General features: G+C 43.3%; 1 protein-coding gene across 1 annotated transcript; it reads left to right on the forward strand.

Moving 5' to 3' along the window:
* Nucleotides 1–1,089: 1,089 nt before the first annotated feature.
* atrx (ATRX chromatin remodeler) lies at nucleotides 1,090–27,018 on the forward strand. Its single transcript, XM_085906634.1, has 35 exons — nucleotides 1,090–1,095; nucleotides 2,377–2,508; nucleotides 4,239–4,304; nucleotides 4,432–4,478; nucleotides 4,580–4,683; nucleotides 4,751–4,831; nucleotides 5,051–5,160; nucleotides 5,257–5,324; nucleotides 5,421–7,345; nucleotides 7,429–7,501; nucleotides 8,894–9,039; nucleotides 9,121–9,294; nucleotides 9,389–9,503; nucleotides 9,612–9,702; nucleotides 10,278–10,454; nucleotides 10,741–10,882; nucleotides 11,378–11,487; nucleotides 11,703–11,849; nucleotides 11,932–12,109; nucleotides 12,322–12,459; nucleotides 12,525–12,700; nucleotides 12,772–12,889; nucleotides 13,356–13,486; nucleotides 13,924–14,018; nucleotides 14,140–14,279; nucleotides 14,634–14,787; nucleotides 14,924–15,024; nucleotides 15,760–15,868; nucleotides 15,953–16,130; nucleotides 16,336–16,527; nucleotides 21,982–22,131; nucleotides 23,352–23,462; nucleotides 24,768–24,863; nucleotides 24,950–25,078; nucleotides 25,234–27,018. Exons 1-35 carry the CDS (start codon nucleotides 1,090–1,092, stop codon nucleotides 25,453–25,455), a joined length of 6,132 nt encoding a protein of 2,043 aa, XP_085762760.1. The 3' UTR covers nucleotides 25,456–27,018.
* The last annotated feature ends 466 nt before the right edge of the window (nucleotides 27,019–27,484 follow it).

Below are 27,484 nucleotides of genomic sequence, written 5' to 3' on the forward strand. Positions count from 1 at the left end.
TGAGTTGAGTAACACACAAGACTTGAGGAATGAAATTCTCTGTTCTTATGAACAACAACTAAGTCTGTTAATAACACCGCTCCGTTATTCATTTGTTTATCAAAAATGCCATTCAACTTTTCTAAATCTTTTTATGCACTGATTCCGAACTTGCCCTCAATTTTTTCTCGAGCGCATCAGATTTTCATAATGACAACAGTTCAGTTCTCTCTTCACCACGACGGACCGGTACAGAGTCCGCATTACTGCCGACGCTGCACCGATCCGTCTGTCGATCTCACGCTCCATCCTGCCCTCACTCGTGAACAAGACCCCAAGATACTTGAACTCCTCCACTTGGGGCAGGATCTCATCCCCGATCCGGAGAGGGCATTCCACCCTTTTCCGACCGAGGACCATGGACTCGAATTTGGAGGTGCTGACCCTCATCCCGACAGCTGCGAACCGCTCCAGTGAAAGCCGACAGCCGACTGCCAAAAGCAGAGACGCGATGCTGAGGTCCCCAAACCGGACCCCCTCAACGCCTCGGCTGCGCCTAGAAATTCTGTCCATAAAAATTATGAACAGAATCGGTGACAAAGGGCAGCCTTGGCGGAGTCCAACCCTCACTGGGAACGAATCCGACTTACTGCCGGAAATGCGTCTTTGCTTTTGAGAAGTGTAATAGGAGTTTACCTTCTTATTGTACTGATTTAGATTACGGGCAAGTATTTTTAGTTCTTCACCAGTAGTATTTTTCATGCCTTTCTCAGCTTTGCAAAAGGAACTTTTCTGTAAAGAAAGGTCACTGTTAATGATGTCAACTACATGTTCAGGGGACCACCCCCTTAGCTACCTTGTCATCTTATGAAAATGTCTCCAACTTACCTGACATGTTGCCATGTTTGGCTTTTGTACAATTCCAGGCGACTTTGAAAAACAAATTTTCAAGGTTTTCTCAGCTCCGCAAAAGAAACTTTTCTGTCAAGAAAAAAATAACTTATTCATCGGGTCAAGTGCCATCCATGTTGACATGACAAAGCCTACGTTTCTGTCATTTGAAAATGTCTCAAACTTACCAGACATCTTGTGGTGCTTGGCTTTTGCACCATGAGAGTGAGTTGCGGGGACTGTAAAAAAAAAAAAAAAAGGCAAAAACCATCAATATAATAAAATAACAATGATATTTTTATCCTTTTTGTTTGAATACACTGTATGTACTTACTGGGAGAAGACATGCATTCTCTGTTGCTTCCTGGATACTCTTTAGCTGGATATCATCAGAAAGCACAAAGGATGCTGAAAAGAAGGCCATGAGTATGACTATGACATCAATGTTAAATGTCATCATGATTTCGAACGCGAGCACAGGCCGACGCTGTCAGGTGGGGCAAAAAAACGATAAGGCCCACTTTCAGATGCTTTACATAAGAAGCATAAGAGGAAAGAAAGACCATATAAGGACTTAAAGTAACGCATGTGACCCGCGCCCACATTGAGTAGCACCTTGACATTTATTGTATGTATTAGTGGTGTGACAGAAACTAATTCATATTGGAAAAAACACTTTCAATTTGATAAATCGAATTGATGTATTTTAAAATAGACACATTGAGAAACCTCACTTTCTACCAGTATGATTGAATATGATTCAGTGTCCATTTCTTATTATATATAAGAAGAATCCAGTCTGCATTTCACGTGTGGATAAATACATTCACTGGTTTAAAATGTCAATTTTAGCAAGGCCTTGTGGGTTTTCTCCGGGCACTCCGGTTTCCTCCCACATATCAAAAACTTGCTTGGTAGGCCAAATGAGCACTCCAAATTGCCCCTAGGTGTGAGTGCGAGTGCGGATGGTTGTTCGTCTCTGCGTGCCCTGCGATTGGCTGGCAACCAGTTCAGGTTGTCCCCCGCCTACTGCCCGTTGACAGCTGGGATAGGCTCCAGCACACCCGCGACCCCGGTGGGGACAAAGCGGTACAGAAAATGGATGGATGGTATTTGTGCAGTTTTGGCACCCTCTTGTGGCCAGTTTATTAATGCAAAGAAGCACGTTTTGGTCGAGTTTAATTTCACTTTAAAATGTCCTGTTTTCAGGATTTTTTTTTTTTGCTGTGTTTTCTGGGGGGAAATGCTCGTCTCTTACAGTGAATGTTTAAAATAATTTACGTATTTTACGCATGCTCGCATTTTAAATGATGTTTTCAACCTTATGACCTGGCACCACTGTGGAACCAAAGTTTACCATCGGGCCGTGGACCAGTAAGAGCGCGAGGGCATCCGAGACCATCAGCCAATAGGAGCCCTCGCAGGATTTGGGCTCCATGCGCCATTTTAGCGCGTCCACGGCCATCCGGTAAGATGGTCTCCGCGCTTTGTCTCCACTGACTGGAGTTGTTACGCTTATTTGTGGACTTGTGTCGCTTTCCTATCGCCAAACATCGCCACCTGAGGTGCATCTCAACTGCCTTCACCGAGAACAAAGCGCGTCTTCGTGTATCAAGAAATGACGACCGCAATCAGCAGGTAAGAAAGGCTGGTTTTCCTATGTTTACACAAGTGTGTCGTGCATTGATTAGACTAGAGTGGGCTACCTTTTGCTAGCAGGACGCCAAACCATTTAGTGCTTGTTGGTATTTAGCACGCTAAGCTAACTAGCCGCTACCGACCGGCAATGTTCAACTTAGTACAAATGCAAGTTCTGATTTTCTCGTGCATGTCTCAGAATAATGGCCAGGTTTCGGGACATTATTTTAAGATGTGTTTGGTAAACGAACGTCAACTGTTACGCGTCAAAAAATGGCTAAATGTTGTAGCTGCTAGGTAACTAGCAGTGGCACCCAGCCTTTTGCGCTCCATTTCCTGCCGTGATATCGTCCGTGGTATGCAAGGCCCCGAGCATTGCATTTTTCGGTGCATGCCCATGCATTGGGGCTGGCATGCATAACCGAGAGGGGGTGGGGGTTGCCAGGGCAACATGGTGATGGAGGGTATAAAGAAGAGGCTCACCTCGCACGGCGGCTGCTGAAGATGCGAGCTCGTCTAACAAAGTTCTGGTGTGTTTTGAAAACACGTACGCTCAGTCAGATCGATGTAGGACAAGGCGATTTTTGTATTGTAAAGGCTGCTTATTGTTAAAAAAAAAAAAAAAGCGCGTTTCATTTTGGAGCAGAGCGCCTGACAGCCACTACATGGTGGCATTTTGCTATTAAAAATTGACAGTGCAAGACGATTTTTACATGAACATTTCAATGAAAATTCTTTTGCACTGCAACCCCAAAAATATTAAAAAGTAAAAAAAATAAAGTCAGCAAATTGATTGGTCGCAGAGACACGAGTAGATAAAAAACGTTTTTGCGACCAGTCAATTTGCTGTGTCTGTTTGACTTTAGTTTTTCATAATTTTGTGTGTGTTGCTGACAAACCTCTGCTCCATACTTCAGCCCATCTTTCAGAAATATATTGACTTAGCAAGTAAATTCATAGTGTGGACCTCTAAAATGTCTGGTTGGGGGCCACTGTTTTTTGGAAAAAGAAATAGTCTGGAATAGGTTTTATTTGTCTTATGTATGTAAATTTTCTTTCATTTCTTATTTCTTTATATAGTGTCAAATAGGGCTGAATAATTTCAGGAAAAGGTTGAATTTCAAATTTTCCTTTAAAGATTATGATTTCCATTTTCGCCAAGTTTGATTGAAAATTAGATCACAACATTGAACACTAAAGAGGCTGTTACAGGGAGGCAGTTCTTTTCCTAAGGTTTTTAAACTGATTTGGTAGATCAAGAAATGCGCCTTATAATAAATATGTAAATATATGAGCCAGTGAAAAAAGGAAGCAGATGTTTTAAATCTTACACAAAGACAAAAAGAGAAGAAATATATCCTCAAATTCGTATCATGCTATAAATTGAATTCCACCACACAGTAACTGTACCTATCGTGACATAAAGTTAATTGTATCAATTATAATGGAAGTCAAAAGTTGTTTAAATGCAAAAAGTAACATGTTTCCTATTAAAACAGGCAGGAATAGTAAAATCGGTTCCTCTCTCTGCCTTTTTTCATCCAAATTTTCTGCCATCAACTCATTCACTCCAGATAAAAATAATTGCAGCATGTCTGGAAAACAGACCAAATGGAGCTTTTCCCAAAAATCTTACACGTCAAAGTCTTGTTATTATTTAATGTCTGTTGAGATGCAAAAAAAACAAAAAAAAAACACTCACCAACATAAAAGATCATTTGTTCCTCCAGGTAACAAGTCAGAGTCAGCCTATTCCTGAATCCAGTCAAGACCAAATGGCTGAAAACACAGAGGAGGTTGGTCGTCTTCCATTGTGCTCGTTTGCTTGTTCACTAGAGTTCATGTGCATGTGTCCTTCTTGATTGCAAGGTTGCCATGTTGTCCAGTTGACTCTATTTTTTTCTTTATCTCTTATACTTCCAGCCTTGTAGCTCCGCAGAAACAACACACTCCTCTTCCCGTAACAAGAGGTGGGCCGCACTTCAAGTTTTTTCTTATACCTTCCGATCGCGCTGTTGTTCTGTTCTCAACTGTTTTCACGCACTGAATATTTTGCGTTCCTACATAATAGGAAGCCCAATACTGTAGATAAGGTTGCTGCACAGAACGACAAATCTGACGACAGCGAAAATGAAGCAGGGACTTCTGACAGTAATACAGGCAGCACATCCAAAGGTATAAACATGTTTTTTTTTCCCCCCCAATTAAGATGAAGCTTATCTTGTTCTCTTTGTCCTCCAAGGCACCTTAGTGTTGCGCCCTTCAGGGAGTGAAAATAAAGGCACTTTGAAGTTCAGAGTGGATTACAAACAGAAAGCTCCAGGTAATTAATTATATTGCATTGAAGTGTGTTTTTGTGTGGAGCTGCACAGTCCAAGCTTAAAGTGAAACCTATTTTTATTTTTTATCATTTTACTATTGGAGGTCAATATGTATAGGTGGGTGAGGACACGGGGAGCATGTTTAGACGGACAAGGAGAAACACGAAATGCACTTTTTTAATGCTTCTAACAAAAAGCGAGTCACACTGTTTTGTCCACAGATGACACACTTCAAAAGAAAATAAACTGTACAGCCTGTGGAAAGCAAGTTAACCAGTTTCAGCGAAACTCTGTGTACCAGCACCCTGCTCTTAAAGTACTTATTTGCAAGGTACATGCACGTTTTTCCAAATAGTTGTATACATTTCAGTTGTCTAGACAAGACTCTAATGTGATAGTCTTGCCTCTTATTTTTCTTTTCCTCTAGTCATGTTACAATTATTACAAGAGTGATGACATCAGTAAAGACTCCGATGGAATGGACGAGCAGTGCAGGTGAGCTGGATCGACGTCGCGAAACCTTTCGGTGTACCGTATTCGTAGTTCCAGTCAGAGAGTATATTAACCATTATCCAATCCTCGACTTGTCAGGTGGTGTGCTGAAGGCGGAAAACTCATTTGCTGTGATTACTGCAACAACGCTTTCTGCAAGAAGTGCATCCTTCGCAACCTGAGCAGAAGAGAGTTATCAGCCATCACCGATGAGAACTCCAAATGGCACTGCTATGTGTGCAAGCCTGAACCTCTCCAGGATCTGATCTCCAAGTGTAACGGCATCTTGGCAAAAATCGACAATGACAAAACCAAGCAGCGCAAATCCAGTAGAGGCGAGGGACGCAAGAGCAAGATGTGTAATAGCGGTGATGTCAAAGGGCAAAAAGTGGTTGTAAACGGGAAGGAACACGCCGACGGCTCAGGGACCATATCATTCTCTAACAAAAAACTGCAGATACCCAAAGAACTCCTAAAGAAAACAAAAAAGCTGGTTGAAACCACGACCGGTTTAAACAATACATTCATCCAGTTTGGGCGGCAGGTTGCTGCCGAGCAAGACGACAAGTCTGTCCGGTACAGGCATTTGAAAGCATTCAAGGCGGTACTTTCTGATTTGAAAAAAGCCCACGCTGCCTTGGAGGAGGCCTTGGAGCCAGTGTTCAGAAGTATGGAACTGCAGAATGGCGACAAAGGGCAACATCAAGTCAGAAAAAGCAAGGACGCCGTGCACCCTGTCGACAAGGACGACGACAAGGCGGACTCAACTGGGGAATCTGACATGGTGCAGAAGGTGCACGAAGAGCACAATAAGGAGCCGGCAGCCGCGTGCAACACACCTCAGGAGGAGGATCCCGACCAGGACGATGGCAACCAGGTCGTTGAGCCAAAGGAGGAGCCAGTCGATACTCCGTGCAACACACTGGATAGCTCGCCGGATGAAGAACCATCAAAGGAACCAGTTAGTAAAGGCAGCAGAGCAGAAGATTTCACCGGAAATGTGCTTAAAACAGAAGGTGGTGGTGAGCTGCTCTCTCCTGGTGAAATATCACTTGATCATGACATCATGTCGGTTCCTCCTTCGGTCCCGGACGAGCTTTTTCAGATGGTGGAAAGTCTTGCTGATCCCCACATGCTAGCTCAGACCGATTCGGCCGCAGACGCGGGTCCAAAAGAAAATGGACGCCCCCAACAGAAAGTGAAGAACCTCATCGTTAAACTGACTCCGGTGCCGACTGTGAAGACAAGTAGGTCAAAGTCCTCCAGGTCCAAAAGCCAAGAAAAAGATGGTGGTTCTGATACAGGAGATGAACCAGCCAGCCGACCACCCAATCGGCACTCCAGTAGAGTGAAGACCACTCCCTTGAGGAAGCAAGCTGTTAAGAAGAGTCTTGAGAACTCCTCCGAATCAGAGGAGGAGTCCGAGAAGGAAAAGAGTGACGAGTCCACATCCTCCAAGAAATCGGGTCAGGCTAAGAAAGAAGATAAGAAGCGGAGTAATACTTCCTTGTCAGAGAAAAATGCAGGGGACTCTGACTCGGATGGAGTACCTGACATATTGCTGGAAAAGGTGGCAGAATGCAATAGTAGCGATGAGGAGAAAGAAATGCCCAGCTCCAGAAAACGTCTGTTCAAAGAGAAACCCTCAGCAGATGCAGACCAAACATCCAAACGCAAGAGGAAGTCAGAAGGCTCAGAGTCAGACATGGAAAGTAAAGGCAAGAAGGCGTCAAAGAAGAAAAAACATGTCTCCGACTCGACCGACTCTGAGCATGACAAAGTGAGAACGGCAAAGAGGCGATCGAGCCGCGTGACGAAACAAAATATATCAAAGGAGCAAGACAAACCCGAGAAGAAGGCCACACCTTTGAAAAGATCGTACGAGAAGAAGCGCAAAGGAAAGAGCTCCACAGCCGTTTCCAAGTTGGAGTCATCCTCCAGCGAGGATGAGGAAGAGCAGCAGGCTGACGACGACTCTGGAGACGACAGCGACCGGCCGATATTCGACCCTGCGATGGAAGACGGTAAATGCGATTCACACCATTTGAAGCAAAGTCACAAACTATTGACTTGCTTGTTTTTGACTGCATGGCACTTTATTGTCAAGGTGATGAAATGCCTGTCAAACAAGAAGCGCCTCAAATTGGTGACGATGAAGACGATGATGATCCAGAGAACAGGTATCGTGCACACGACGCTCGATGACACAGTAAAGGACAACAGTGAGTTAATTTGCTATAAATGTTTAGGCTTTTGAATTGACTCTACAAGACAAATTAAAAATATTTGGCACGATGCATAGTTAAAAAAAAAAAAAAAAAGAAGATAAATATTCCACAACAATTGGTGTCTGATTTACTTTTTCACTTTCACGGAGCAAGTTGAATGTTTTGTGTACTCCATGTCAACTCATTCCATGCTCTTACTCCAATTTGTGGGTACTCCACAACAAGCCCAAGTTTGCCGGAGCGGTGCATTGAGTGTGGACTCGTTAACCGCATTAGCATGCTAGCTGATCATTTGCACATATTTGTCATTAATCTTCCATTAATGTGTGCTCATTAGTCATATGAGCATTAATATAATGAGAGGGATTGATCCTGTCCTCACCAACCTTTTTGAAATGGATTCAGTTTCTCGTTGGGTCTTTGTTTTACAAATTAAAAGCAAATGTTTCCAGGGGTCTTATTTTGATTAAACCTTAAAGATGATAATTCTGCTTCCTACTGAAAATAATTACTGTTTAGAGAAAGCAAGACTGACACCGAACGAACTATTACTTGATTGTAGTTGGCAATGAATTCATTGATTTGTACACCTCCAGTTATTTCTAGAATAATGTCGCTATTTGTAACCGTCTTTAACCACACGCAAGTACCACAACCCACAAATTGACTGTTTAGAACATCTGTGAGGGGGAGTAAAATCTATAGTTACCAGTAAACACCACAGTGTTGATGTATGGTTTGATACCAATTTTTTAACGATTCATTCTGACAAAAAGATGATCATGTTACAAAATGATACAAGTCCTGACATAAACGTTTTGGACACCCCGCTTCTCTTGCCATCAATTATGGAGGACTTTTCCGTGCTCAAATTAATTTTCTGTACGGTTCTGTTTTATGAGGTTAGTCCGTCCCCCATAATTTCTCCAAAATTGAGACAATTCTTCTTTACCTCAGTGGCAGTAAGTTATTTTCTGGTTTGATGACACAACTCCATCAAAAAGATTTTTTGCAATTAGATCATCTGAACCACTTCCATAGAGGCGATACCCTGCGTGTAATTTTCTCGCATTCCGAAAATGCTTGTGCAGTCAGCCTTAGCCACTCACTGCAGTTTTATCATCTCTCAATCATAGTATTAACTTTCGGGTATCAAAATTTAGCACTGGAAGATGAGAATTTTTTTATACTTAACTGAGAGGTTCCATAACCAAGAGTCGACTGCGTAGTAATTAAGCTCTAATTGAAATATATTGTTCCTTTTTACCGAGTTTGAACTTAGGATCCTTTCAGAATACATTTCTTGCGTCTGTGAAATATTTTTGTCTTTTCCTTGTCTTTTAGAATCGCAAAGAAAATGCTTCTCGCCCAGATTAAGTCCAATTTTTCCTCTGGGGCTGAGAGCTCCTCAGAAAATGAAGATGAAGACGTGAACAAGAAGCCCTCCAAAAAAGTTAAAAAAGAGGAAGATGACGACGAGGAACAGCAAAGTAAAGGGACTTTTTTGTTGTTCTTCTGTTTTTGAAATGTCTTATTGTTTTTAATCTGTTACGGATTGTTTTCTCGTTCAGCAATTGAAGATTCAGAAGACTCCAGTTCTGATGTAGAGGTGAAGAAGAGTGGTCGACGACACAAGTTGCTTCGTCACAAGCTCTCGCTGAGCGAGGCAGAGTCAGATGACGACAAAGATAACAAAGCAGAAAAGAGCAAGAAGCCGGTCAAGAAGAAGAGAGAAAAGAAAAAAGGTTCATACTCGAGTTACTCAGCAATGATTTATAAGCTGACTATTTGCTTTTCACGAGAACAGTGAGCAACTTCTTTCTCTCTTCTGTCTGGCAGTGGACAGCGACGATTCGGCGGATTCTGACTTCAAGAAGTCAGCATCCAGTGAGGAGTCGGCGATGAGCGAAGCACTCAGCGAATCGGACAATGGCGAGAAGCGTCGAAAGACGAGGTGAAAAATCCAAGCACTCACGACCAATCTATCACTGCCATTGATTCTAGATAGTCTCTGCTAGCTTTTTGACTTGCTGAGAAAACTAATCCTGTTGTGCATCCGTAGAGCTTCCAAGAAAAAGGATGATGAGAAGCAGAAAGCTCAGAAGAAGAAGAGACGTCGAATTAAAGTACAGGATTCCTCCAGCAATGAGAAGGTAAAATGCACATATGCAACCGAAATGAGCACACGATTGGACAGTTTTAATTTGTTGCCTAACCATCAATCGAATATCAAAACGGTTGTCAATTAATCTATCGGTGCACCTCTTCGAGTTTTTACGCACACATCTTTTTTTAACAAGATTTAAGCAACTAAAACCCAGCTTGTCATTGTCGCCACAAAGTTGTACATATGCAGTACTTTTATTTCCAACTTAAAAATAAAAAAATCAGCAGGATTTTCACCACAGATACTGGATAGATAAAAAAATAAAAAAAAGGGAATACACTGATTTGTTGACCAACATACAAATGTACTAATTGTCGTTCTGGGAAGAAGAAAAAAAAGTGCAAGAACGTTTGCGAATGACTTGCTTAACTTTAGCAAGTACGGTCATGGATGACACACAAAATGCATTTTTAACTTCTCCATAGAGTGTGTTATAAGGATTACCTACTTATGATTGGCACACATTAATCGAGGGTCTCGCAGGCTACTGATCAAAGGTAGCCGTTTCCCCCCTGAAGGGACTGAAGATATGAGAGCTTAACTTAATGTCCGTTTCCACAGAGTGGAGACGAAGACGACGACGACCCAGATGGAGAAGATCGCAAAGGGCGCAAAAAAATCCGCAAAATCCTCAAGGATGACAAGCTGCGAACGGAGACGCGCGATGCTTTGAAAGAAGAAGAAGATAGGCGGAAACGTATCGCGGAAAGAGAAGAGCTGAGGAAGAAACTCCGAGAGGTAAAAGTGAAGTTCTGACTTTTGTCACTTTCATTTCATGGCTTGAATTTCAGCACGTTATGACTGTCCAGTTGATTTTGTTGATGGAAGAAGTTTTAATGGTGTATAATTTTATTTTGTTTAGTTCATATTCCCATTTTTCCCCAATATCAATAGATTTATTTGAATGGAAACCATGTATTATTTTCCGGTTTTGTCCATACCAGATAAGGAAAATTTTAGTGTGAATGGACTCGAAATGAATTTTCTTTCAAGCGACGTTACAAAGTAACATTTTTGTGTTCAGACAATCGTGCTGCAAGAGTCTTCCGAGGTGACATGTCCCATAACCACCAAGCTGGTTCTGGATGAGAATGAAGAGACCAAGGAGCCGGTTGTGCAGGTGCACAGGAACCTCGTCACCAAGTTGAAACCTCACCAAGTTGACGGTAAGGACAAGATGAAGGAAGCGGGGATGGATGGGTGTGATAAATGCAATTACTGTGGATTTTATATGGAATTATTTGCACCGTGACTTGCTTAATAATGGGGAACAACGTAGGCAAGCATGGAAAAAAACAAAAGCTAATGTCCATTTTTTTAAATATCAAATTTAGCCCTTGAACACAAATCAAGTAATGATTCAAATAAATGCTTTTTACGTGAAAATTAGATTTAAAAAACCTAAATGTTTTAAAACAAGTTGTCAAAGATAAAGTGAAATGCATTTTTAACATAAAATAAATTGAGATTTAAATGATGGGAATTGTTTTAATTTTTAAATACAGCAGAATTATAAAAATAGTTTGATGAAATGAATGTAAATAAACGAGTCTCTTAAAAACTACCCTGGCGAAAACTATCGTCACGGGGAATTGCCCCCTCCCCCACTCAAAAAGAAAGTTTCTATTCCAGAAGCTCTTTCATATTTGTTATTTTTCCAGGGGTGCAGTTCATGTGGGATTGTTGCTGTGAGTCTGTGAAGAAGATTGAGAAGTCACCTGGCTCTGGTTGCATCCTTGCCCATTGTATGGGCCTGGGAAAAACACTTCAGGTAGGTAGGAAGAGAAGCTCTGAACAAGTGCTTAGGAGTGCATGAGCCTGTACGTCCCAGTGCGGCATGAGTTGTGTTGATGCAAAATCAATAGAAAATGTGATTGATCCGAATCATCGTTTTGTGCTCTGTTTAACTCGATTGTTGGTTACTGTCTTACACAAATGACTTGTCGTCCTAACTTGTTAACTGCAGCATTCCCTTCTCCCCTGTAGGTGGTGGCATTTCTTCATACTTTGCTTCTTTGTGAGAAGCTCAACTTCTCAACTGCGCTGGTGGTTTGTCCCCTCAACACTGTCCTTAATTGGGTCAACGAGTTTGAGAAATGGCAACATGGGATGAAAGACGAGGAGTGTTTAGAGGTAATAATTTGCTTTGGCGGCTGTTTGTCACCAAACCTTACTTAGGGAGGGATTAACCGGTGCTCCGTTGGGTGTTTAACAGGTGACGGAGCTGGCCACAGTCAAGAGGCCGCAGGAGCGATCGTTCGCTCTCCAGCAATGGCACGATTTGGGGGGTGTTATAATCATTGGCTATGAGATGTACCGAAACTTGACACGGGGAAAGAATACCAAGAGTAAGAAACTGAAAGAGACATTCCTGAAGACTCTGGTAGATCCAGGTATGGTCATGTAGTATTTATCACATGCAGTACAAGTGTGAGTGCTTTGATGGAAACGCAAATCCAAAAACATACGTGTAATCAAACAGACAATTGTCTCGAAAAGGTTAATTGCATCTCTGGCTCGTAAAACTGTGCTATCCGTGTCATTGGAGTGAAATCCAGATCGCATTTACAACGAGATTTTCCTTTTTTTTCAACGTTCCCTTCAGGTCCCGACTTGGTGATATGTGACGAAGGTCACATCTTGAAGAATGAGGCGTCAGCTGTGTCCAAAGCCATGAACTCCATCAGGACAAGGAGGAGGGTTGTGCTGACTGGAACGCCTCTTCAAAATAACCTCATTGAATGTAAGCTTGCCGAAACTTGTTGAATTTACATGTGGAAATGACAATCTCCCGTGTCCCCCTGTCAGACCACTGCATGGTGAACTTCATTAAGGAGAACTTGCTCGGATCCGTTAAAGAGTTCCGCAATCGTTTCATCAACCCCATCCAGAACGGGCAGTGTGCCGACTCCACCATGCAAGATGTCCGTATCATGAAGAAAAGGGCTCACATCTTGTATGAGATGTTGGCTGGTTGTGTTCAGGTAACACGCACGCTCTGATTCTTGTCTGTCCTCACACGGTCGGTGCCGAAATGATCTTTTCGTTTTCGCAGAGGAAAGATTACACGGCACTCACAAAGTTCCTGCCTCCCAAGCACGAGTACGTGTTGTCTATCAGAGTAACTCCACTCCAGTGTAAACTCTACAGATACTACCTGGAGCACTTTACCGGTGAGATCCAAGCTGCATTGAAACTTTCTTTCTTGCATGCAACCATTTTGATGTATCAAAAATTGTGCACCCAAAATCAAAACAATGAGGTGGAAAGTTGGTACTTGCGAAGGACTAGTGGGGTCAGGGGGGGGTTTTGTTGCAAGGTGCTGTGGTTCATTAGCAGCACTATTGTCCACGCGGTACAGTGCAGTGCTGATGCTGTGACACTGACTGCGGACCTCCATGTAGTGTCTTTGCTCCCCCACCAGGCAAATAGTTGATAAAGGTACTGCCACCCCACAGTGTCGGGAATGATGCCCTCTGTTGTTGTACCTTGTTTTTGACCAAAGGTATGAAAGTTTCAGGCATAAATTAGACCCCTCTACATGTTTTGTGCACAGCATTTTCTGTTTCGAGTTAGACGAACCTTCAGGCTGACTTGTAGGGTTTGGGCACCTCACCCTCTCGCTCTCTCATATTGCAGGTGTGGGAAATGCTTTGGAGGGAGGCCGAGGCCGCGCAGGAACCAAACTCTTTCAGGATTTCCAGATGCTCAGCAGAATCTGGACCCATCCCTGGTGCCTTCAGCTGGATTACATCAGTAAAGAAAATAGGGTAGGTAGTAGGTAGTATTTTTTTCAATATATTGGAAAAATAGAGCTATTATGATATTGGTACATGCAAAATGTATATCGTAAAGATATGCAATATGGTATTGTCTGCTTTTATGTATCTGAATTAGTTAGCTAAGAATGCATTGAGATGTCTTATTTGGGATCATGAAAAAAATCTAATTCTTTCATGAGATAATAAAGATGTCATTTATTTGGGTACATATTAAATATCACAATATCGATATTGCTTCACTCCACAAGCATTTGACATATTGCATGTTTTTGCAGTGTCGTACAACGAAACCTTGCTATGTGATTCACTGGAAATGAATGAGTGATTATCGTCCATTTTTCAAAACCAACTCGGATGTGCATCAATTCCGCTTCACTCGTCTACAACTGCAAGTTTGAACCTCATCCTACTTTTCTCTCTTTCAGGGTTTCTTTGACGAAGACAGTATGGAGGAATTCATTGCCTCAGAGTCTGAAGAGTCGTCCCTTAGTCTGAGCTCAGAGGATGAAAAGCAAAAAAAGTAAAGATTCCACTTCTCCATGTTGGATATTTATAAAAGCAGAAACACATTTGTACTCCCCCCTGTTCTTCCATCTGTTACTCTCGCTGACCTCGTGTCCTCCACTGTCCCTCCTTAATAGGAAAAAGAAGAAAGGCAAGGGAAGAAAGAAGGGATCTGATGACTCCGATAGCGATGATGTGGAAGTCATCAAGGAGTGGAACACCAGTTCTCGGGGCAGGAACGGAGAGGGGCGAAACAGGGCCGAGCCTGTCGAAGAGCGTGAGTTTGGAGCCTCAAGAATAGATTTGCATGTTCTCGTTGAACCTAATTGAGCTTGACAACCGACGCGGACACGATGTGACGATGAACAACGACGGGTCGTACAAAGCCAGATGTGGCTTCACGGCTTGTACTGTAGGCCTGTTGACACTATAAAATGAGGGCGTCCATCCATCCATTCACTCATTCATTCATCCACGCATCCACCGTGTGGAAATGGCAGATTTTTAAAGAATTTAACATTCGGTAACTCACCTAACAAGAATAATTAACTTGTTGTGTTAATGAGCATTATTCATATGTTGCTGTCGTGAGGGCCGAGTATAGACTTAAGAGTATTTATTTTTTGCAAAGAACCGGAACCCTCTGGCTCGGCACCAGGGAGTCCCACCGCCGACTGGCACAAGGAGTTTGTCACCGAGGCCGATGCTGAAATCATAGAACACTCTGGAAAAATCACCATCCTCTTTGAGATCCTGCGCATGGCAGAGGAAATGGAAGATAAAGTGTAAGTATGTCTGCACTCTGAGGATATCTGCACACATCTCTGGAATGTGCTGTTTGTGTGTAGCTGGTTTGTAGTGTAATGGGATAGCGTTTTGGAAAGTAAAGTGACACCAAGGAATCTTTGTGCCCATCCACAGGTTGGTGTTTAGTCAGTCCCTTATCTCGTTGGACCTGATTGAGGATTTCCTGGAGTTGTCTAGCAGAGCTGCAGATGAAGACAAGATCTCACCGTACAAAGGTAGGCTTTATACTTCCATCCCACGTTCTTGTATTCAAGATCTCATTTGGCTCTCCTGTTAGGCTGCTAATGAGTCCACTGAATGATCCTATCCCGTCTTTGTCTGCGATCAGCTTCCTACTAAAGGTTTTACAATGCTGTACGTATGTGTTGAACCTACCAAGTAACTCTTTAATAGTGGAAACCAGCTACTGATTTTTACGGACCTTGATGGGCTTTGTTGTGTGTCCCAAAATTCATTCATCTTTTGGGTAATATTTTTCCATGCATTCCTTGAAGCAAGCCCACACGTAGCGAATGTTGTCCACGCAATTTAGCCTCAAGTGTGCACGTATAGTCGCATACATCCAAACACGGGGCCACTAGTGTAAGGTCATGTTCCTAATTAAACTGCAGCAGCTGTTTTTACTTTCATTTTGAAAATGATTAGACCTTGACTTTTTATTCCACCCAAAATGTTTGCTCAAGGGTTTGTAATTTGTAATGAAAAGATCACAGTACTCTAATTGGAAACATGCTGAAGTGCTGCTTGTGAAGGCTAGCGAGGGGGTGGCCATCTTGAAGGTTACATACAGAGGGCCTCCATCCACCGTGACCGTCCATGTGCTCATACCCACACCAGGTCCTCTTTGACAAGAAACGGCCTAGTTGATAGCGACATGTTGTCGAAGGTTCCTCAGCACTTTGACGATGACATTGAATAGCAGGTCTCTTCACTCTTGTGTGTCTGTGAAGGTGAGGGCAAGTGGTACAGGAACATTGACTACTATCGTCTGGATGGCTCCACTAACGCCACCACCAGGAAGAAGTGGGCTGAGGAGTTTAATGACCCCGAAAACACAAGGTGAATTTATTGATTCCCACGTCTTTAACGAAACAATTCAGACATCATTTGTACAAGTCTTTTCCGCTTTCCAAACCACACCAGGGGTCGTTTGTTCCTCATTTCCACACGAGCTGGCTCGCTTGGCATCAACTTGGTGGCATCCAACAGAGTCATCATCTTTGATGCCTCCTGGAATCCTTCATTTGATATCCAGAGTATCTTCAGGGTGTATCGTTTCGGCCAACTCAAGACGGTCTTTGTCTACAGATTCCTGGCACAGGTGATCTTTGCCGGATTGTTTGTTTTTAGGTCATTCTCTGTTTAGCAGCAAAGACATTTTGATGCCGTTCAGGAAATGCACATCTACGTGAGTCAATTGAACTTTGTCCATTATTAGAGGTGGTGCTAAATTAAAAGTGCCACACCATTATTTTACTTCTCGGAAGATTTATTTGAAATCCTTTTGTTTCATCTCCTTCTCTCAGGGCACAATGGAAGAAAAAATTTATGACCGGCAGGTTACCAAACAGTCTTTATCATACCGTGTGGTGGACCAGCAACAGATTGAAAGGCACTTTACTATGAACGAGCTGGCAGAGCTCTACACATTTGAGCCCGATATGCTGGACGATCCCTCAGAGAAGAAGAGTAAGAAAGCCACGCCCATGCTCCCAAAGGTAAACTTTCACTTATTTACTATTCCCTATACTTTACACCTGGAGCCCAATCCAGTCTATTAAATTCAATATGGACTGTGTAGTTAACATTTAACGGAGTTCATTAAGCACCCAATAACTTTTAAAACCTTCGATAATGTTGTAGTCATGGTTTTGGTCCTCCTTTGTAGGCTAGTATTGTGTGGATGTTAGAATGAAAGAGAATGCTTGTGTTTGTCCGTCCCCTGGACAGATTATAGAAGGTTGACAAAGAGTGACAAATATTAAAGACTGTCAAAATGGCTCCATTGAGCAATGCGTGTACTGCCACACAAACGGTCGTGCGTTGCTCTTAAATATGTGCGAGCATATTATTAGACAACTATAATATCTTCTTTAAACTGTTGCATCTGTGTTGTTGGCCATTGCTGGAGAGATGCTGCACTGCCCTCACAGGAATTCTGCAATGCTCGCTGTTATGATTTTTGTGACCTTTTTTGAGAAGTGAATCCGCATTCTTATGTTTTCCCCACCCACTTTTATGTGATTATTTAGGCCCCCTGGGTTTTTAATGAGAACATAGTGCACTCACACGAGCCATCCAGCATAGCGCAGCTGCACGCATCTGTTTACTGCTATTTACTAAATAGTCTTCTCCTTGCGATGCTGCTATAAACCTGCACTTTTTCCTCGTTCCTTGCCATCATTTTCTTTGTTGTTGATCTCTTCATTTCACCTCTTTGCCGTCACTTTTTTTTAGTCCCCAGAGTTGATTCATTTTTGTTGTTGTGTTGAGGTGCTCTTGGTTTGGGTTTGGCCAAGGTTTCCTAGCAGAAAACTGTAAACAGGGCAGATAAAATAAACACGCCTTCTTCAAACCTTCACACTGACCCGTCTTACCTCCATTCACAGTACTGAGCCTAAATCACTTTGCACTATTCTCTCGATGGGTTAATGAACAGATAGGAGCCCAAAACCAACCCACAGTAAAAATTGACATTGCGGCTCCAAACCTTTGTAGCTTTCAACCGTAGTTAGTCACTTTTGAAGTTATGTATCACAAGGGTGTGTTTCGTGGGCCATTTGGTGAGATATCAACATCTATTTTATGCTCTACCATGGTCAAGGTCGCAGTCATTGAGAAGGGGAACTAGATGATGATGAAGGCAGCAGAGCTTGAGAGTATGATGGAAGGAATTCTGTCTGGGTTCATATGAAGATGAGTCAGTAAGACTCTTAGCGCTTTGAGCCAACTGCCTTCTGCACAGACAAGGAGTAAGTCAAGTCACGGCATAAGGATCGTCACTCTGCAAACTTAAGCGATATTTACACTAAACTGAAAAAATTATTTGCTCGCCAGTGGCACCGAGTACCATGTTCATCTGATCTCGTCTTGGGTTCTTAACTTCCCTGAGTCTCGTCGCTTTTGGCCCCCCCCCCCACGTCCTCCAGTAAGCTACGCCATCTTGTCCCCGTGATCTTCGCAGCCATCTGTTATGCTGACTCACCTCTCTACCGCTGCATGTTCAAAGCGAGCCCAGTAAAGTTGTTTTTCTTATCCTCCCCTTGTACTCCCCCTGCCTGATGAAGGGTCATTATTTAAACCCCTCTCTTAAAGATGTCTCTGTGCTCTTCAGAGAAACTAATTGAAGACAAAAGGGCCCGACGCGCTTCTGCTTAATGACAAAGAAGGTTGTGCATCCCAGACATGAGGTTTTGACTTCCCACCCACCCTTCCAGACTATTTCCTGCTCATCTCACTCTCCCATGGAGCAAGCATCCACTTGCAGAATGGTCCACCAGTCCAGCTTCTTGTACACACTTTGTGCAGCTCCACTAGTTGACAACTGTGTGCATACATTACGCTTTGTGCTCCGCAGGTGACTGTAGCAGGCACATACCTCAAGTTCTGCGTTGCAGCATAAGTGGAGCGATAAGCCGCTCGCTCACCTCATTAGCCATGGGAAATTATTTTGACTGTTCATTGATTTTATTTTATTTTTTCACCCTACCCCAAATATTTCTTTTAATGAGTGTCAAAGGATCAGCGCCACAGGTGTGTTTTGCTTTGTTTTGTGGTTTCTGGGAACAGGTGGTGTCATGGAGGCGGGTGTGATGACAACATACAACCAGTAATGAAACTTGTGACGCAGCACTGTCTCGGCTTGCCGTTACAATATTACTGCAAGCACAATAAGTCAACGTTAGTTGTACAAGGTGGTGTCAAGAATGGATTGTGTTCAAACAATGCATTTTAATTGCAAGTCACCAATCTCATCAGTGAGATTGTTATGTAGGTAGAAGATGAAATTTATGGCGAGCATTTCTCTCAAAGCCTGGTTGAGTCGAATTGCAGTGTTTGTGATCCAGGTAGCCAAATGCGTAACTACTTATTCCAGATTGTCTCTGCATGGAGGCCAGAGCAAGCCAAAAGGACTGCCAAAAGTCTGCAGATATCATGCTTAAGTGTTTCCATCATCAATCTTTGTTCAGAGTTGTTTCGCCTTACTTTGTGATAGCTCAATTGCTTCCAATGAGAAAAAGTGAAACACAACACCAGATAGCTAAAGGTATCCAAAAACGCAGACACTGGTACGCCCAGCTGTCTTAAACATTGGAGCACCATAGCCATAACAAAATGACATTCATCGTATTTTGCTCCAAGGTCAAAATGGTGTGCAAGAAACTCCATGGAGATATGACGGAGCCAAACTTCCATAAAACTGCATTAGGTTCAAGTTTTATGGATTAGCCCCCTGATCGGTTGGCGTTTTAAAAGATGGGCTGCGTTTGTATTGAGCCTTTGGTATTTTTTGGAGTTTCCTAAATTCTGTTCCCATCATTTCAAAATATTACAATTATAAAGTGTTTGTAGAACTTTTTTTTTTTTTTTTTTTGCCTTCTTCTTGACTGATTGCCAGACAAATAACTTTGGCATGTGTTCTGCTGATGATGGCGTAAAGTCCTCAGGGCAGTCTTGGCCTCCTGTCAGGCACTGCTCCAAGTTTTAGCGCATTTCTGCAGAGAAACTTGTTAAGCACTGTCTGCTAGCGTTGTGTGCATGTGTTTTTGTGTGTGTGTGTGTGTGTGTGTGTGTGTGTGTGTGTGTGTGTGTGTGTGTGTGTGTGTGTGTGTGTGTGTGTGTGTGTGTGTGTGTGTGTGTGTGTGTGTGTGTGTGTGTGTGTGTGTGTGTGTGTGTGTGTGTGTGTGTGTGTGTGTGTGTGTGTGTGTGTGTGTGTGTGTGTGTGTGTGTGTGTGCATGTGTGTGTGTGTGTGTGTGCATGTGTGACTTGTATGCAGCTGTGGGTGAGGGAGTTTTGACTGGCTGTGTTTAGCTTTTACAAATATCTTTGCCTCTTGCATTCCTGCTTTTGGGATCTTGTCGTCAACCCCCTGTTGCGAACACACCTGTGCATTTAAAACCCGCCGTATCAAACTGTTATAAACCATAGTGGAAAAGGTCAAGCAATTCATGCGGGGATGGCAATTGACTTTTGATTTATTACAATTTTCCCATAGAAAAGGGTGGAAATTGAAATGATGTGTTGGAGGTGTCTTCAAGTCAGCACAAAGCACAGCGGCGTACATTCTTTTAATATTGATTCAGACTCCTTGCACTCGCTATATAATACTGAGCAGCCACGACAGAGATGTGTATGGCGACGTCTTATTTAAATATACCGACCATGCACAATGCTGGCTGTTGCAATGTTTTAGAGGTTAGTCTGCATCTGTGTTTCCCAAGTCCTTTACTTTTCATCCATTCATGATGGATAACTGTTACTGTAGCCACTGTTTTCAAGTAATCACAATGAGTAACAGTTTAGCTGTACTTGTTCTCAACTTCAAAAGATACCAGATAACTCAACCAGAAATCTTGCCTTCACGGACTCTAAAGCTATTCATGCTGACAGGTGTTTAATTGCATCAGAGGTTTTTTTTGTTTTGTTTTTTAAAAGCGCGAGTATATGGGTAAAGTACGCGCGGATGCCCGTGCCAGCTCGTAAAGTCCAAATGAGGTTCACTCATGTCGACTCCCAAGTTTTCATCTCTCGACATGTGAGGGCTGCTTGCTTAGAAAACTACTTTACATCTCTTGAATGTTGGCACAAAAGACCTTTTTGTTTCATACAGTACACATGTAGAGATTCATTTGTTGATATCCAGGTCTTTTCGACTGTCACCTCAATCCATAAACATCTATTTTCAAATGCCAGAACTCCTTCCCAGATTTCACCCCGTAGAGGTACCCACTCATATCCTCCCCCATATGCTCACCGAGCGTCTTCACTTACATCATTTCGGGTCGAGCATCTGCCCACCCAGCGGCTCTCACTTTTCCAGCTCTCCTGGAGTAAAGCGATAGGCTTTACCAAGCAAGCCCACCAGAATGCCAATAGGCAGGCTTAGGTTACTGACGATCATTAGTAAAGGGTCGCATTTGAGCACAGCTCACCAAAAGAGATGGAGCGGACCACCCTAGAGCCAGTGCCTGTGGGGAAATACTCGCGTAGCCCAACCTGCACTTGGTTCCAGGGTGAGCATCTGTATTGTCATTTGACCTCTGACACTGGTGGTGACCATTTCCCTAAAATTATTTTCAAAATAGCTATAATAGGCCACTCCGGCAAGGCCTTCTTCAATCTTCCCAGGTTGGTGGCCCGAGCAGTTTTACCACGTGAATTTTGTGTGTATACAAGCTTGTCTGCTTGTCTTACATGTCTTAATTTGAGAGATCCAGTTTCACCGTGTCTGGCCCACTGTTTATTTTCTCTCTTATCCTGTACAGATTTGCAATCACTGTCTCCTTTCATCCTACTGTGCGTCTGTTTTGTATTCCCGCTTGCGTCGCACCAGTGACATCTATGATTAATTTGCTTTGCAGACTTCACACTCATTGTCAGAGTTCAGATGTAGCTGGACAATGAAGGGCGAGCTTGGTGGAACCCCTGTGCGAACTGGCTCGTAAGGAGGTTCATGATGCAGTCGTCGCATGACGTCTCCACTTTCCAGAATTCCGCTTTAATGTAAAGCTCAGCCAGGACAAAGTAAAACCTCTGCAACAAGAGTAATTTGAACCATGTTTGTGTGAGAGGAGTCTGGCGCTGCTCGCTTAATTTTAGTTGCGTATTGTACTAAATAGTGTTGTCATGGAAACCAAGTTCTTTAACCTCTGCCAACAAAATGCGTTATGTTTGCTTCCGCAAAGCATAAAATAGAAGATTATGTTTTCGCCTGTTTGTATCTATGGAAAAGCCAAATCATCATAAAAGTGACCTCTTGTACCAAGTGTATGGCACAAATCAAGGGATGTAAATTGTAGATCCAAATAGGACCATGGGTCACTCGGTTGTTATCTCCACCTACTGGACTGGAGCAGAATAGCATCATTTAATTTCTTACTGATAAAACAGTTACTGATGAATTCAAAATTCTCCCTTTGACACTGCTTGTTTTTTTTTTTTGTCTCTCTAGGACCTCTTCCTGGCCGAGTTGCTGCAAACCCACAAAGACCAGATTGTGTGCTATCATGAGCACGACTCACTGTTGGACCACAAAGAAGAGGAGGCTCTGAGCGAGGAGGATCGCAAAGCAGCCTGGGCTGAATACGAAGCAGAGAAGAAGGTAAGTGTGACCTGCATTGCATCGTGTTTGAGAAAATGTAACCGCGTGTGGTCGAATTTAGTGCCACCTAATGAGAGACACTTGAATGATGACAATTCCACAAGGTGCCCACACCAACATCCATCCACAAGGGGCTTGTCTCATGTTCACATTATCCATCCTTGCACCTCCTCTCCTATTCCCCCTCTTTTTGTAGGTTGAATCAAAGGGCAATTAGTATGTTTATTTGGAAGGTGTGTGCATGTAGGGTTGATTGTGTAAGCGAGCGGGAGAAGGTCTCCCCTTCTCTCATGTAATCCTAGATTCTAATTCACCCTAACGATTATTTTTCCAACGCTTTCTGCCTCTTGTGCCCCCCCTGGGTGCCGTAAGCAGCTTTCCCCCGAGCTAGTCTGCCTGTCGGGAGAGCGAGCACAGGGTTTTCCACTCACCATGCCAGTTAGGTTCCAGTGGCGGGCTTTCAACCGCATCTGCATCTTTGTAATGTGTCTTGTTAACAGACCTGCCAAATTTGAATGATTTAAAAACTTGAGATTACAACAAGAATGCAGTCAAATCCGTTGCTTTATTGCTTAATATTTGACAAAATAATGTGTAAACATGTGAACTGCCCTTAAGCATTCAACTGATCTTATCAATTAAACGTTTGAGTGAAATGAAGCTTTTTTTTTTTTTTTTTTTTTTTGTCCGAAATGTAATCTTAGCGATTTAAAAATTGCATTCTACAACATTGCGATGTCGATTTAAAGTCACTTATTTGTTCAACCAGTTCATAGATTCCTGTCATGTAAAACGTTGCCACAGTTTGTGAAGATTCAGCATGGTTGTGTGTGTGTGTGTTTGGTTTTGTAGTGTTTAGGCTTGCACACCTGTCTCTGACCAGGTCCATAAGAACCCGCTCTCCTCAACCTCCCACTCACAACACACACACACATGCACACACACACACACACACACACACACACACACACACACACACACACACACACTCCGGATGGCCAGATTACAGGGCACAAGAAAACCATCTGCAGCAGAGTTTCAATTACACACAGACATTGGTATCCTGCTGGCCTTTCCTGGGGCACAACACTTGGGTTGTCAGGGTTTTTTTTTTTTTTTCCCTCCATGCAAGCAAAGAATGGTTAATAGTCTTTGGTCATCCATCGTATACAAGTAAACCCGTGTGACTCTTTTCGTTAAAAGCATCTTTGCTTTCTTAGGGTTTGAACATGAGGACCAATTACCAGGTACAACCTCAAATGGGCTCCTCCACCATGTTCTCCCACTACAACATGGCGGCTTTGGCCACCATGACCAACCAGCAGCTGGAGGTAAGTAATGAGCTCCACATGCCCCTCTCCCACTCGCCGTCCTCCTCTTTTCCCCCCACGGCATGTCGCACCACATTCCTCAGTCCCCCGCCGCTAATTGCGACAACAGTCATGCAGCCGGCCGGCTCAGCCCCCGGACCCCCACCCGTCACATCGTAATGCCTCATGTCTGGGCCAGCCAGCGGGTATTTATACGTGCTGGCACATCTGACTCAAGTAGCGGGAAGATCAGCGTGAAGAGAGAGCAGCAGGCTACAAATATTTAGACTGCTTTCAATTATTATAATCATCATGCGTTATACAAATAAAGTTCCTAGGCGATACAATCACTCATTGATGACGTGATGCAATACAATATAGCTCGCGACAGTTACGTGTCTCGTTCCAAACACCTCCATGAAATGAACTCTTGGGCAGAGTGAAATTATTTGGTGGTTTCTGTGGAAACGCTCTCAGACAAGATGCAGGAAATCACCAAGTTGAGCCTTTAGACCAGGGCTTCCCAAACCCTGTAAGAAGGTGCTGAACTTGGTGTTGGCAATTCTCCAATTAACTGCTGGGCACATAATGTATTATAGTCTTCCTCTTCAACTAAGTCAACTACCTTTTCATGTTGGATGTGTAGATGAGTTTTTACTTTTGTGAGAGCATGCTAGAAATGTCTTGTTAGTGTGGACAGAAAGATTAGAAATGTTACATTTTGAAAGGTACGCTGCTTGACATTGATGCATGCCACAGCAACAGGGGGCGCTATAGTCAATCATTATCAGGCCATTTTAACCAGTCAGAAAAGCAACTCTGACACAAAATGACAAAGGGTCATGACTAAATGCAGTGGATTTTTATTTATTTTTTGACATTGTCGTGTTGCAATCCCAACAATTATTTTCTGATGTCCAGACAATCAGTTTCAGTATAACTGGCGTTGTTTCCAAATGAAAAGCACCCGCCGACTGCATCATGTTCTGTGGCACGTAGCCGTTACGTTTCGACAATGTGCAGTGAATTAAATGACTTGTTGCTGGAAGTGCAGCGAATGGATGATACAGTAAATCTCGTGGGATGTAACAACCAAATGAGCTCATAACAACTTCAGAGCTCAATAATCCTCTGTGGTTTTGTCGCTATAAACAATGCTCCATGACATTAATCGTTTCAATCCATGTTATTTGCACAATCCCAGCCTGGCTATGCAATGCTTGAAGCTGAGCTGGGGTGGGAGGATGGGGGGGGGGTCTGCTGCTCGTGATGCTAATGACACAAAGGCGTTGTTTCAACTGTTCCTCTGTCTCCATTTGTGGACAGGACCTTATCAACCAAGGGCGACTGAAGGTCATCGAGGCAACAAATGCGCTGAAGAGTTTACAACGAGACTCACTGGAAGATACTATCGCACGAATTGTAAGTGCTGACATTTTCCATTCGCTCGTTCGCATCCCGACCTTTATGTGTGGGACCGTGTAAATTGTTCTCTCCGTCATCAACAGTGGAAAGAGAACGCCAGTCTTACTGAGAGCCAGGTCCAGTCTTTGGCTATGGCCCAAATGGCCTCTGTGGAAATGGAGGCCAAACGCAGAGAAGCTATTTACAGAGAAACTCTCACCATGCAGCAGTCGGTAAGAAGTTTTTTAAGTGACCATGAATATTTACATTAAATATTACAAGAATCCAAATGGAGTTATCTAAAACACGGTAAAGTTGTGTTGACACATGACAAAATTGATTCAAAATCTGTCCTTAATAATAATTCTATCAATGCTTCTCTTGTCAGTTGATGATGTATGTCCAGAAGGTGATAAACAACAGGAAGGTCCAAGAGCAGCAACTGGCCATGGCCAACCAGACCACCCTGTTGAACATGGCCCTGCAGAATGGCATGCTGGGAGGAAACAGGCTCAGCCACATGGACCTGCTGGGTCTATACCAGCAGTTGCATGGCATGAACCCCCACGCCGCCATGGGCAAGAATCCCGGGCCCTCTAAGGGCCTGTAGGTCACACCATCTCTCTGCTACTGAGTGGGCCCAGCCCAAGCCGGGCCTCTCTCGCTCTCTCGCTCTCTCTCTCTCTCGCTCGCTCTCTCTCTCTCTTTCTCTCCTTATGTGTCAGACGAGAGCCCCAGAAAAAGGTGGAGGCCGGACAATTCTGTCATCCACCGGGAGTCTGCAGAACCCAATGTAAAAATGACTGTTTGAAAGGGGTCTATTTGGGAAACTCGTCAGAATTACAAAGTGTACATACCGCCTTAATGTTATTCAAGTTCTATATATTCATTTTTTTTCATGTATTTAAAGTCAAGTCTGTTCTAGTTGTTTGTTTTATTTTTTAGCAGCGTTTTTAAGCGTTGCGTTGTTCCCCCCCCCTTAAAAAAGGGGGTTCCTCCAAGTTTAAACACCGTTTTTTATAATGGTACTATTTCAAAACCCCATCGGGACCAGTGTGGTTGGTGACAACCAGTAGATTCCTATACTAATCAAAGAAAATGGCGTGCCCATTTAAAAAAAAAAGAAAAAAAGAAAAGAAAACGGTGATGGCCTCACTTGAGTTTCTAAAAGCCCCCAACCACCCCCACATATTTGTTTCTCGCAACACACGGCTGGTATTGGAATGCTTGTGTTGTTCAAAACTGCCTACTGGTCCCTGTGACCATTTTTTTCACATTGTCATTCTCACTGTTTAGTGTGATGTCTAGCATAGCACTGTGCGTCCTCGTCATTGTTTTTTATGTTCCACTCGTGCTGGTCCATGCCCGAGTGGCTTGGTGACTGACTGACTGGCTGGCTGGCTCTGACAAAGCACAACCGCTGCAGCTCAGCTCATGCTCCAGTCTAGCATAGAGGCTTGAAAGTGTGCGTGCGTGCGTGCGTGCGCGCGCGCATGTGTGCCGGCTGGCTTTGTGACACCTCAGTCTCACCTGCCGGCTCTTTTTCGGACAACTTGCTGCTTGTTCTCGGACACGTTCTGCTCCAAAGTGGCGTCGGCGTGCTGTTAACGAGGGGTTGTGTGGGGCGATAGAAGCCTGTTGTCTCTCCATGGCTCCTGTGTTTGCACAAGGTGTATTTCATATACGTGTAGACTGTTTTTGCCCTTTTAAGAATGTTCTTATGTTAGCAAATACACCACAATTTGCCATGTTGATCTAATCTGCTATTATCTCGCTAAGTATTTAATATAACATTTAATAAAGTGACCAAAAGGATGAGCTAATCTCATTTTGACTCGATTGTGTGTCTTCATATTAAAACGAGATTATGCTACAAGGTGGTCCATGCGGTGTGTAAGTGTTTTGCACGTCTGCCTTAAACAGTTAAGAAATTTCGGATCTGAAGCTTGGCTCATCAAATGTTCTTGTACATTATGTAAAATGACAACAACAACAAAAACTCATTGTATCATACCCGCTGAACTGAATCCTAGCGAATCGTAATCCCACTGCATCGAATCAAGTTGTTCCACTTCAAAATCAAAGCGTCCTTAAAATCGTATCTCAGTGGGCCCATGTTTGGAGTTACGTATCAAATCCTCTTATTCCTTATTATCTCTCTCTGTCTCTCTCTCTCTCTGTCTCTTTGTCTCTCTCTCTCTCTCTGTCTCTCTCTCTGTCTCTTTGTCTCTCTCTCTGTCTCTCTCTCTGTCTCTCTGTTTGATAACTCTAAGCAAAACAGTTGAGCCCATAATCAAATGGATAGATGTGTGTTTTGCAGCTTTTGCTGTGCTAGGCCTTCATTTTGGTTAGTTGCCATTGAGGTGATTTTTAGTCCGCCACTCCCATCCCTCTTTTTCTTTCATCTCCTTTCCCTTCTCCATGTATTGTTTTCATTTCTGCGTCTGCCAGGGTTTTTCCCCCTTCACGTCTTTGACTTTTCCATCTCTTCTCCTCCCCCCGGGGCAGGAGTGGGAGGGGCGTGGCTCACGCTCTCTCCTCGCCACTGGCAGATATCTATCTATCTGCCAGTGGAGGAGCATTACAACTATTGCAGATGTTGAAATGTTGATCCTGTCCTCCCAGACGAGCGGCGCTGC

The sequence above is a fragment of the Syngnathus leptorhynchus genome, chromosome 2 (genome assembly GCF_054491065.1).
Source record: "Syngnathus leptorhynchus isolate UIUO chromosome 2, UIUO_Slep, whole genome shotgun sequence".
Classification (NCBI taxonomy): domain Eukaryota; kingdom Metazoa; phylum Chordata; class Actinopteri; order Syngnathiformes; family Syngnathidae; genus Syngnathus; species Syngnathus leptorhynchus.